The sequence below is a fragment of the Prosopis cineraria genome, unplaced genomic scaffold, assembly GCF_029017545.1.
Source record: "Prosopis cineraria cultivar Desert tree isolate PC_DT_omini unplaced genomic scaffold, ASM2901754v1 PC6, whole genome shotgun sequence".
Lineage (NCBI taxonomy): Eukaryota > Viridiplantae > Streptophyta > Magnoliopsida > Fabales > Fabaceae > Prosopis > Prosopis cineraria.
Genome location: NW_026555337.1, coordinates 4072076 through 4084930, shown reverse-complemented (window position 1 = coordinate 4084930; position 12855 = coordinate 4072076). Strand labels below are relative to the sequence as shown.

At 34.4% G+C, this 12855-nt stretch overlaps 1 protein-coding gene across 1 annotated transcript; it reads left to right on the top strand.

Moving 5' to 3' along the window:
- The first annotated feature begins 2467 nt into the window (after positions 1–2467).
- LOC129313509 (protein transport protein SEC23 D) lies at positions 2468–12480 on the top strand. Its single transcript, XM_054956695.1, has 14 exons — positions 2468–2952; positions 3231–3296; positions 4496–4549; positions 4639–4811; positions 4931–5117; positions 5240–5385; positions 5461–5615; positions 6346–6427; positions 6508–6623; positions 8691–8789; positions 9644–9767; positions 10384–10661; positions 11703–11917; positions 12024–12480. The coding sequence occupies exons 1-14, from the start codon at positions 2625–2627 to the stop codon at positions 12233–12235; spliced, it is 2235 nt and encodes a 744-aa protein (XP_054812670.1). The 5' UTR covers positions 2468–2624; the 3' UTR covers positions 12236–12480.
- Positions 12481–12855: the final 375 nt, after the last annotated feature.

Below are 12855 nucleotides of genomic sequence, written 5' to 3'. Positions count from 1 at the left end.
TATCCATCATGCACAACACAAATTAAAAGTCCATGCAATTTCAGTTTATTAGTAGTTTAGGTTTAACAAAATGCACAAGTTAATCAAACAATGTATAATATAATATTTACTATGCACAGTTCAAGGTTCATATATTTTCAACTAAAAGTTCATGTGATTCTAATTTATCAGTAGTTTAGACTTAACAAAATGTACAAGTTAGGCAAATAATGTACAACACAATATTCACTATGCATAACATAAGATTCATATATTCTCAACTGCAAGTTCATGTGATTCCAGTTTATTAGTAGTATAGGATTAGCAAAATGCATAAGTTATGCAAACAATGTACAACATAATATTCACTATGTATAAAATAATATTCATATATTCTCAACTAAAAGTCAACAAGTGTCTAGTGTATTAGGAGGACAGGCTTAACAAAATGCACAAGTTAGGCAAATAATGTACAACATAATATTTACTATGCACAATATAAGGTTTATATATTTTCAACTGAAAGTTTATGCGATTTTAGTTTATCAGTAGGCCAAGCTTAACAAAATGCATAAGTTAGGCAAACAATGCATAATACAATATTCACTATGCACAACACAAGGTTATTATATCCTTAACTAAAAGTGTATACGATTTTAGTTTATCAGTAGTCTAGATTTAACAAAATATACAACTCAACGTTTAGAACCAACTTTATTTTTACACAACAAATACTTCAATGTTTCTGACAGCATATTTTCTTTATATTAGGTCATATTTTATTCCATTTATATATAAAAGTTTAATATAAACACGTCAACCATCATTATTATACAACAATTTATTCACTCTAAAATTCTCATAATCAACTTACATGGTTCAAAAACCCTTAGCTCATATTAGTAGTAAAATCACAAATAAAATTTTAATTCCAACATCACAGTGCAGTTTATGTGACAAAAATTTTATCTCATATGCACTTTACTACTTTATGTAAAAGCCCCATTAAATGTTTTCATCAAACAAAACTACTACATATTAAATGAGTTAAGACCATCTCGGTCGCCACTTTACTAGCAAGCAAGAATGACGCTATTTAAATCATTCAGCTGAATTATTAGCTCACCAAAATGTAATAGCCACATTTACCTTGTGCACGTTAGAAACTTATATAGCTCACCAAGTTTTGTCATCCACCTGTCAACTTTTTTTTTTTGGCCAAACGTCCACCTCACAACTATTTCTTATTTTAGCATAAAAATGATGGACAACATCCTTAATCAAAACTCAATAAAATATTTTTAATCAAAGTACTATTTGGGATGGATAGATTTTAAAATCTACAGACCTTAAAAGTTACCTTTCACCATCAACACTGAGAAATTTTTAACTCTTTTAACTGAAAAACCTTCCGGCAAAATTGTGCCTTTGCTCCTAAAAAAATTGCAAAAGAGGCCACTAGGAGTATAAAAAATTTTTAAGCCCAAAATGTAATATTCTTTATTTTCATGACCCTTAATGCAATTCCCCTAAAATTGTAATAATTACATAGGATTAATAGTGTAATTGTTTCCCACATTCAGTGGCAATTGCATTCGGCGTGTATCAAGCCAAGAGATAATCAGGGTCCTTCAAATTATCTTAAAATAATCTCCATCATTTATTTTAAATTTAATTTTTAAATATTTTTAATATTATATTTATTAAAATAAAAATTATAAAAAAATTAATATTAAATCTAGGCTATTAAAAATGGTCATTAGAGGATACCAAATTATTCACCACCATGGGATCTGAACTATTCAAACTTAAAGCTTTTCATTTTTATTTTTATTTAATTTTTATCAAATTTAAAGTTTTTTAATAATTTTGTTTATCATCAATCTGACCAGTATAGATTTAGTTGGGCTTGATTAAAATTTTTTAAATTGACTATCCTTGTGTACTTTGGATAATACATATATAATTTAGATGAATTAATTTAATATTAAACTTTTTATAATTTTTATAAATTGCCTATTTAGATATAGTTTGGACAATATAAACTTAATATTATTTTTTAATAATTTTTATAAACTTTTATTTTAATAAATATAATATTAAAAATTAATTTATAATTTTTTATTGTCTTTTTTATTGATTTTGCTTCATCCCCATCAAAAGTTAATTTATAATGAACAATAAAGATCTATTTTGAAATGAATTGAAGGGCCCAGATCCGCCCTCTGGTTGATGCGCGCGCGGTGATGCGAACTCCAGTTAGTGCCAAAAATTGTGGTCAGGACAAAAAGTGATGAAGATATTTTGGTCAATTTCAGTTTTAAACAATCTCATCTCAATTTTCCTATTTAAAATCATGTTTGTAAATCAATTCTTGCCAAACTGCAATTTCATCAAACTTAAAGCGAAAGTGAGAAACAGCCCTTGGGTTCTGGCTTGTCAATATTTATGACGTGGCACACTATGAATGGTACAACTCATGTGTAGAGTTCCACCTGGTCAACCCGTCTGTTTCCTGAGAAACCGAGCAACAACGGCAAGAAAGGAAAAGTGACAAAAAAAACAAGCGCCAGAACGGGCGTTCGAGTTCTACGCGGTCTGCGCACACATTGAACGATCGGCGCATTTCTTGCTCCCTCGAAGTCATGGCACTGAGGGCAACTGTCCTGCGCTTCCCGATTGACCCTGACGCCCAGGAGGGTTCCGGTTTACCATGGGGAGTGACGGTGACGCCTTTCGCGGCCAAGGACGAAAACGGTCAAGCTCCAGTTTATGGATCTGACGGGCACCTCTTGCCCCGGTGTGAGAACTGCTGGGCATACTTCAATACTTACTGCGAGCTTGAACAGTGGTCATGGAGTTGCTCACTCTGCGGCACCCTCAATGGCCTTTCATCCAAGGCTATTACTCGATACTCTCGCCCACAGTCCTGTGCCGAGATGATGTCCTCCTTCATAGATCTTGAATTACCGGGTAGGTGCCTTTATGGCGATTTTCATCCGTTGACTGGAAACTTTGCGGTAATCACAGTAAAATAAACGGAATTGTAACGCCATACTTATCCAATTACTTTTATATACATCGGAGTTAAGTCTCTGCATGTATTATTTATTTTCTGGCAGCACTGCAAAACATTAAACTTGAAGTTAATTTGTTCTCCCCTCAGTTTCCTGCATCGTTCGTTAACAAAAGTTAATAGCACACCACGAGGCTTTACGCTGTTCAGATAGCTCACTCGTTATTTATTGCAGAGGAACCATCAGAGGAAGCAGCAATGCATGCTCGTCCAGTCTATGTTGCTGCTGTTGACTTGACCTGTAAGATTTTCGCGGTTAATAAATGGTTACTTCATTTTGTAATATTTGCATCACTGCGTATTTATATGCCAATTTTGACAATTTCCAACTGCACCTTCGTGATTGAATGTTAAGAATTGGGGCGGTTTAATATGGCTGCTTGGTTAAGAAATTCGCACCTTGGATATTTAACTGCAACATTTTGTACTTCCCTGGCTGGATTGATTTTCATTCACCACGTCGATAGGTCTTGGTGCCTGAATATGCACTTATGATGAATACTGAACTCAATTAAGTGTAAAATCAGTGAGATATTTAGCGGATATTTTAGCATGCTGTGTTGCTTATTTTGATTTGATTTTATTTTCTTGGTGACACATGAAGAATCTATGTAACCCGCCCTACTTAGTGGGATTAGGCCGTTTGTTGTTGTTGTTTCATGAAGAGTCGATGATACACTGTGAATTGGATCCAATGCCTCCTTAGCTGCTTTAAGAATGAGGATGAGTGTGAGATCACGGGTTCATAATACCCCAAGTCTGATGACTGTGAATATTAAAAGGAACAAAAGCCCTATCAGGAAGAAAAAAGCACTCTTCAGATAATGGTTGTTTTGAAATGTTTTTTGTGTGGACTTTCAGACATCTAAAGGTTGTAAGGAAATGCTTTCACTTTGATAATCTAGAATGAAAAGTATTCTTTATATATTGGCTGTTTTCAGATGCTTATTTAATTTCTTATAACTGAAAACCTATTGTCTTGTTTTTTGTGCTTCTTCTATCTGTTTAAATCCTTGGACATGTCACTGCACAGCCCTTTGGTGGCATCTGAAATTATAATTTGGAATTTAAGATAACTGGGCAGAGTCAAATATCCTTTTGAACTTTAGATTTCACTTATTGCTTTGAGCATCTCTGATATTCAGTGATTTGATAATTGTTGAAGTTCAAATTTAAATAGTTATACTGATATTGCAGCCTGTAAAGTGATGGAGGCTATGTGTTTCTTAGCCCTACTTTTGTGGAATGAAAAAGCCACATCTGCAATTCTAGTTTAACTTCTGAAATTGCTTAGAGGGGGAACTTATATGATTTTGAATTCCCCCCTTTTCATATCCCCTTCTTGTCTATCCCTTATCTATCTGATTCTCCATAGAAGTCTTCAATCATCAATATAAAAATAGTTTCCCTAATAATATAGTACTCTGTTTTCACCTGCAGCTTCAGAGGAGTTTCTAGATCTCATTAAAAGTGCCTTGCTGGCAGCTTTGGAAGGTTAATATCTGGATCTTATTGTATGTTCCTTTCTTGCATAAAATTGAACCTTTAGAAGTTGGTTCTTAATCATTATTTTTGGTTTGCAGCTCTTGCTCCTGGTTCACTTTTTGGGCTTGCTACCTTCAGCCACAAATTAGGGTTGTATGATGTTCAAGGTCCTATACCTGTTGTAAAAAATGTTTTTATCCCTCCCGATACAGAGGGAACCTTATCAATTGAGCTTGAAGATGTCATGCCTTTGTTACAGTTTTTGGCTCCTGTAGGTTAATGATATGGATTTTTTTGCCACATTTTTCTGAGTTCTTTTCTCATTTTGAAATGCAATTAAATATATAGGTAAAGTCTGATTCCAGTATAAAATCTATAATTTTGTTGCAGGTGGAAACTTGTAAGGAGCGTATTGCATCTGCCCTTGAAACACTTAGACCAACAACTTCATGGGAGAGAACTACAGCAGCAGGTCAAGGACTGGATGGTGTTCTGATAGGCGGGCGTGGTTTTGGGGTCGCAATGGAAGCTCTTTTCAATTACCTTGGATCTGAATATGGAAACACCTTTGCTTTAGGTGTGCATGACTGAATTCAAAGCTCATTATCTATGTTTTAGTTAACATATTGTTTTCATGTTCATTATACTGTGGGATTAAAGGCTCCAAGTAATTCTTGTTTCTATTGGATGCTACTGCAGCTAGAGTTTTTGCCTTCTTGTCTGGTCCTCCTGATTATGGAGCTGGACAATTGGATACTAGAAGATATGGAGAGCAATATGCCAGCAAACGAGAGGATGCAGACCGTGCCTTACTCCCTGAGCAGACACCATTCTATAAAGATCTGGTATCGTACTTATGTTTATTTTAATAAAATATCTCCTATTTGTGAAAAGTGGAAGAATTGACATGTATGTTACAGGCTGCTGTTGCTGTTCAAGCAGGTGTCTGTGTGGACATATTTGCTGTAACAAATGAGTACACAGATTTGGCATCCCTAAAGTTCCTGAGCATTGAAAGTGGGGGTTCTTTATTATTATATACAAGTATTGAGGATTCAACTTTGCCCCAGGACATGTAAGTCCAAGTCTCTTTGGTAACACAATACTCCCACCCATTGCTTGCCTTGGCTGTAAAATTACCATAGTTGCTTAATTGGTAGAGCTCCCCCTATCATTCACATGTACTCTAGGAGGCACAAGAATGCCGGGATACGGGATATGTGAAGAGTCAATCTTTGGGGCTAGTTTTTAAATAGCAGTAATAGAAAACTAGTTGTTGTTTGTACTGACGGATTAGATGGTTATGAATCTGTAAAGATGTTAAGTAACAGTCCATGTATTATCCAAATTGCAAAGTATTTGTGTTACAGAATAGGCGTTTAATACCTAGAAGGCAATTGGTAGCTTATGTGTTAGATCATTCTGGTCGATGTGGAAGTATATATAAGTGTATGTTTTGTGAAGCAAACTGTGATGAATTATTCAGAAACTTCCTTTTGGGAATATGCTTGGCTTTGTTGATTATGAAGTTAGATTCTAATTTCATAAATTAATAAAGAACTCCCTCCTCTTTTCTCATTTCCTACTTCACCAATCGTTCATTCTACTTGACCCTCAACACAACATCAATCACCCTAAACTCCAATCACATGTCTTTCTTTCCGTTAGTTCCCCAAAACTTATCATTGATTTGGATAATTTTTTTTGGAAATTTAATACTAGTTTTGTTGAGATAAAATTGATGTGTATTAGTTCCTTGGAATATTTGACTGTGGTTGATGATACCTGGTCCTCTCATTTTGAAGGTATCGGATGCTGAGTAGGCCATATGCTTTTGGTTGTGTACTACGATTAAGAACATCAACTGAATTTAAACCTGGTCATTCTGTAAGTTTGTGATATTGGATAAAATTTTCAAATTACACTTTTTTCATCTACTTGTGGATTAATGCATTTTTACATTGCAGTATGGTCATTTTTTCCCAGATCCCCAATATGAAAATGTTCAGCACATCATTTGTTGTGACTCATACGCCACATATGCTTATGATTTTGAGTTTGAGAACAACGTTGGGTTTTCAAGGTACTAATGCATCTGACTACCACTATAGATTGCACTTACAGGCTTGAATGCTTGCGAACTTTTGATACGCTCATTCAAGTGATATACAATTATGCATTAAGAATGTGAATAATGTCAACTTGAGCTGTGGGGCTTTTTCAATTGAGTATTCTATGCAATCTACCAAGCTAAATCTTATGTTATTCTCCATCAGATACTGTGTTGTTCTTGTTTTTTGGTTTATCTTAATACTCCATTCAGTCCTTCTAAAATGGTCTTTAATACATGGTGTTTTAGAAATTGTCTGATTCATTAAATTTACCCAAAATGCCCTTTGTGTGTAACTATTAAATATAATTAAATAACACTAGCAATTAGAGAATTACCTTCATTGAACGTAGGTAATTTTGGAAAGAAATTCATATTTAAGACATTTGATGATGATAATCAAGTTTAACTAACGGGACAGCAAGAGCATAAAGTTGGAGTAGCAGAGATGAGAATGTTACGATGGATGTGCGGACATACACGTAAAGATAAAATTCGAAATGAGCACATACGTGAAAAAGTGAGGGTGGCACCTATTGAGGAAAAAATGGTAGAAAATCGGTTGAGATGGTTTGGGCATGTACAAAGAAGACCAAGGGAGGCACCAGTGAGAAGAGTGGAACATATAACTTTGAGTCCGATTAAGAGAGGTAGAGGAAGGCCTAAGAGAACACTCTTGGAAGTTGTTGAACGTGATCTTTTAATTAATAATATTTCTAAAAGCTTAATAAATGATAGAGCACAATGGCGTCTTGCAATCCATGTAGCCGACCCCACCTAGTGGGATAAAGGCTTGTTGTTGTTGTTGTTGTAATTAAGTTTAACTAAATTCTGGTAAGTATGAGGTGGTTGATGAACCCTTATACAAAGGACAGGAGGTTCTATGCTTTTCTTCAACAGAGCTCCAAAGTTGCAAAACAATCCGTAACTTTGCCAACCATGGCAATATGTATTTGGGGCAGTTTGTTTTAGCTTATTTCATGAAAAATATTACTTATTTTTTGAAAAAAAAAAGTTATTTTGTGAGTTTTTTATTTTGTTTGTTTAAACTTTTGGAAATAATCAGAATCTAAACAAAGCAGATTTTTGTTTATTTCAAGAAACCACTTTGAGTAGCTTTTGAAAATAGTCTTATGTGGTGGATGAGAGAGAATGTTTTAAAGCGACGGAATATGCAAAAATGTTATAAAATTTTAAAATAATATAATAATAAACCATTTTTATAAAACTAAAATCAAGGAAGATATCATAAAATTTAAAAATAACTAACTAATAATCACTTTTTTATTATTATAACCAAGCATAAAATAATGTTTGCTTTTTATAAAATCTCTACAAAATAAATCTCTTTTTATAAAACCTCTAAACTACCTAAAAATAACTTATTTTTTAATTTAAAACAAACTAGCCCTTTAGCTGTTGGACGCAGCTTTTTACTAAAAACTGCTGCTTTCAATAGGCAATTATGTGATTTTATACTTGAGGTGCAGATACATTGATAGATGCCTAAAGTTTGAAATTTCTCTCTTATAAAACTGATATTCTGCTGGTACTTGATCAAATACGGATGATACTGGTATTTGATAATCTTAACTAATTACCTAGCTTCCAAATGATTTTTTTTGAATGGGTGAGGATTTCAGAGGTTGTTGGGCATGCAAGTCTCCATATATATATATATATATATATATTTTCAAGATTAAGTTAATCAGCATGATGATTGCTTGTCCAGAATCAATCCTAACCCAAATTTAATCAAAACACACAAGAACTTACAAAGATTATTGCCTTCTCTTAGCAGGATTTAGGTGATATAGATGCCCCTTTTGGCCTGTAAATTGCGTGCTGGAGAAAACTTATGAAGCATAAAAGCTGAATATATTTGCCATAGATTACACACTTCTAGTCTTTGATGTGATATTAGTCCTGCAACCTCTTGTCATTTTAATTGGCTGCTCAGTTTTTAGTACAGTAGAGAATGTAATGCTTTTCTAGATACATTTCTTTTTCTGATTAAGGTCTGTTTTCACTTTTTGACAGGCATGCATCAGAAGTTCCTACGCTTCAGATTGCATTTCAATACACAGTAGTGGTTCCTCCTGAGGAACTTTCCAGTTCAGGAACGACTTCTACTAGTAGGTATAGTAAATCCAGCATAGAACAACTTTTCTTTTATTGTTTACATCTTCTATTGTGATGAATTGATGTTTTTCATGCTATCTAAAATCATAGTAGTCCAATTAAATGTTGCAGCCAAGTTCATTCTTTCGTTTGTTCTTGTGATCAAAACAGTTATATATCTTCTAAGCTTGTGCCTTATTTCTTGAAGCTTTAGTTTATCCTCCAACACTTTCCAATATGTTGAAAATGGGATGTCTGACAAGTCACAATATACTCGTCTTTTTTCTGGCTTTGTTGAATCTCCATACTCAGTAAATAAACAAAATATATATGTATATATCATTAGGCGAACATAATAAGTTGATTTTTTTTTTTTTTTGGTGTGGTATCAAAGACTTTGCATTTTGAACACTTTGAAGTATGTTGAAATAAATATGTTGGAATGCTGTGAAGGAAAGATAATCAAATCAGTTCTCACTTCCTAGGATCCATGAGATCATTCTTGTTATCTATGTTCAGTGAATGGTTGTAACTTTTTATCCATTCTTGTTCAATTATAAATTTGATAGAACTTTTTGCTGTTAAGCACGATTTGATACTGTACACTGCAAATCTATTGTGCAATCTTGCTTTGAATAGTCTTTATTTGGCATGCTTTTTCACTTGCGAGATCTTCATAACTGTCACCCTCATTCTATGATAAACGCTTTTCAGATTGTTAATTCCTTTCTCTTTTTGGATGCTCTTGTTTGTGCAGTATATCCTTTGTTCCTCCATTGCTCATAGGCTTTCAGTCCTCATTTTCTGCCACCATTTGTTAATAATTTTCTTTCTGCAAGATGGATTTCAGTGTGTGTTGACAATTGATGCAGAACCAAGCATTCCCTTAAGCGTCGATTGAGGATTCGGACTTTGCAGTTCAGTGTTGCTCAGAACATGCATGAACTTTATGATAGTGTTGATCCTGAAGTTGTGCTATCTTTGCTTGTTCACAAGGTAAATTTTTAACTCACCCAAATCTCTTATCCCTTGGATTAATGCTTACAGGCTCCCCCTCCTTTTCCTCTTTCTTAAAAAGTTGAAGTTGTGCTAACTTTGCTTGTTCACAAGGTGAATTTTTGACTTACCCGACTTTCTCATCCTTTGGATTAATGTTTACAGGCTGCCCGCCCCACCACAAAACGCACGCGCACACACTCACACACACAAAAACAGAAGAAGAAGAAAAAGAGAAAAGAAAAGAGAGAGAGAAAGAAAAAAAGAAAAGAAAAGAAAAGAAAAGATTCCCCGCTCTTAAAAGTTAAAGTGCATTTCATTATTTTTTAACTTGTCTTCCATCTATCTAAAATTGTTTTTAAGAATAAAAAGTGATAATTCCTTGTCTCTTTTACTTTTTAAATATATGATTTCCTTTGTCTTCTTGAGCTCAAATCATCAGAATAAATCTATAAAAAATAATTGTATGGGCATATGAAAAAAGGCAACTAGATCATCTCTCAGCTCTGGCACTGAGTTAGCAAGCTCTGTGGGACTTTTTTATCCAGAATGGTCCCATGAATGCTTTTGTACTCTTGAGAAATAAATCTTTCAAATGGATGCAATTATTCTGCAGGTCATATTAGCTTCTTTGAAGGAAGGAGTTCGGGAGGGCAGGATGTTACTTCAAGATTGGCTAGTGCTCCTTACAGCCCAGTATAATGATGTTCATAAACTTGTTCAGTATGGGAGTGGAAGTTCCTTAAGTTCTCAGATTGATGTTTCATTCTCCCAATGTCCACAACTGCAGCCTCTTCCCCGCCTAATTTTTGCTCTCCTTCGTAATCCTCTTCTTCGCTTTCATGAGGAAGGCATTCATCCAGACTACCGCATCTATTTGCAATGTCTTTTCAGGTAGTTGATTCGCACCAATCTATTTGAACAGTGAAAATTGCAAAATCATGCCATGAATGTCTGGATGATGGGAGTTGAATGCAGCTGCAATATTAGAGTGCTTGACCTTTATTTTGATGATTTTTCACTTATACTCCTTTGATCTTATTTATAAGTTATTTTCAACCTGTTTTATTGAAATCAAGGAAAATATTAAAACTCGTTAACTCTGTTTAAAAATTTAATAAGTTTTAACTTTGTTTTTGTTAAATATGCGTATTTTAACAACACACATTGTCTCCAACATTCAATGGAAGGTAAAAGGAGAAATTTGTGATGAAAATTTATTGACCTGACCTATAAATAGGACTCAAAAAAAAATCTTTTCTCTCCACCCTATAAATAAGACTAGAGGGAGGACATAGTAAAAAGTATTTATTTTTCAAAAAACTGCAAAATAATTGCTTTTTCCCCTATTATTCTTACAGTTTTGCTTTAAAAGAGCGCTTGACCTTTATTTTGGACATTGTCTTTCTTGAGGTGTATTTGAGGGCAATGACAGTGGTGGTGTGTGGGATTAGGGATTTAAAACGAAGTCAGTTTACTTTCCCTGGTCTGACAAATAATCAGATTTTGTGGAGACTATTTTAGCGGCTTGTAATGTATCATACCCAATATGTATGTTATTATTTAATTTTAGGCCTTGCCAAGGCCTTTTGAAAGAGACTAAATGTTTAATCTCACTTAATGTACTTGATATTCAATTCAAACAGAAACGTCTAATTATTTCCAGCTATAATCTCAATTTATCATCATGCCTATCTATTGTCAAGCCTATCATGAGGGGGCAGGAGCAGAACTGGTATTCTATTAAGTGAGCAAAAGCTTAAGGGGCATGTTTACTTTGTGTGTGTGTGTGTGTGTGTGTGTTTTTTTTTTTGGGGGGGGGGGGTTTGTTGGGGGCGCGCTGAAGGGGCTTGGCTTATACTTCTACCATTGAATATTTGATGTTTACACTCAAGAATTTACACTTACAATTATTATTTATTTTGGGTGCTGTAGTGCTCTGGAGCCAAGTTCCCTCCACCGAGCTGTGTATCCAGTGTTGACTTCATATTCTACTCCAGATAAACAAGCATATCCACGCCATTCCTTGAGTCGTGCTGCACTAATTACCAGTGGCAGTCCAATATTTTTCCTTGATGCGTTCACAACTCTGATTGTGTTTTACTCTTCAACTGCAGACCCATCACTTCCTTTCCCTCCTCCCCATGATTGTAAGCCTTCTTTACTTGTTCTTCTGCCTGGCTTCTCCAGGTAAGTTGGTTGGAATATAAAGTCTACTATTCTGCCTAATAATCATCATGCATAATACCTTGTCAGGTTTGTTAAGGACTACGATCAATAAATTGAAGCAAGAGAGATGCATCACTCCCAAGCTCATATTTATCCGGGGAGGACAAGATGATGCCTCAATTTTTGAAAACTTTCTGATCGAGGAACAGGATGTTGATGGAAGCGGTCTCACGAGTGTAATGGGTTTTGTTTCCTTTCTTGAAGGTATTACGCATGATGTGTTAGAATACATGAAATAGAGCTCTTTCCTCAATGTAGTGGGTGATCACAAGTACAAGAAATATTTCCAAGGTAGCATTCGTTTTTGGAAGAAGGATCAAGCACATAGTATCTGCTTCTTTCCGCTAGAAAGCCCATTTCGAATCACATTTATAGTAGATGATAGTTGTTGTACATTAAGATATATCTTTTATGTTTTCTTTGTAAACCTTTCTTTGGGAATCTATGTTTTTGTTGCAAGAAATAGAATTGTTCTTTAGTTAAAGGAATATTTATTGTTCTTTGATTATGCTTTTGCTTGGCACCTGATGAATTCATATTTTTTCATCAGGGACCTCCTTCCTTGGAAGGGTTATTTGGAAAAATCCCTGCCATTTAAGTAACTTGTAGTGCTCCATAATTTTAGGTTAATTATGTTAGAACATATGCACGACTTGTTAGAAGATTCCATGATTTTTTTGTTGGAAGATTCTATTAGCATGTGATACCGAGATGGAAAGCAGTATTGATTGAGAGATATAACAAGCATACTATCCGGGAAATTAGCTTTCAAAGATGATTAATTGCATTGATTTTCGATAAGGATTCAAACCTAGGAGGAGATAATTACAAGGATAAATTGGTTCATTGGTTAAAAAGA

Coding starts and splice junctions, on each gene's coding strand:
- LOC129313509 (XM_054956695.1), top strand. CDS start 2,625: ATGGCACTGAGGGCAACTGTCCTGCGCTTCCCGATTGACCCTGACGCC. Junction 5,118..5,239: donor TGGAAACACCTTTGCTTTAG/GTGTGCATGACT, acceptor ATGCTACTGCAG/CTAGAGTTTTTGCCTTCTTG. Junction 5,616..6,345: donor TCAACTTTGCCCCAGGACAT/GTAAGTCCAAGT, acceptor CTCATTTTGAAG/GTATCGGATGCTGAGTAGGC.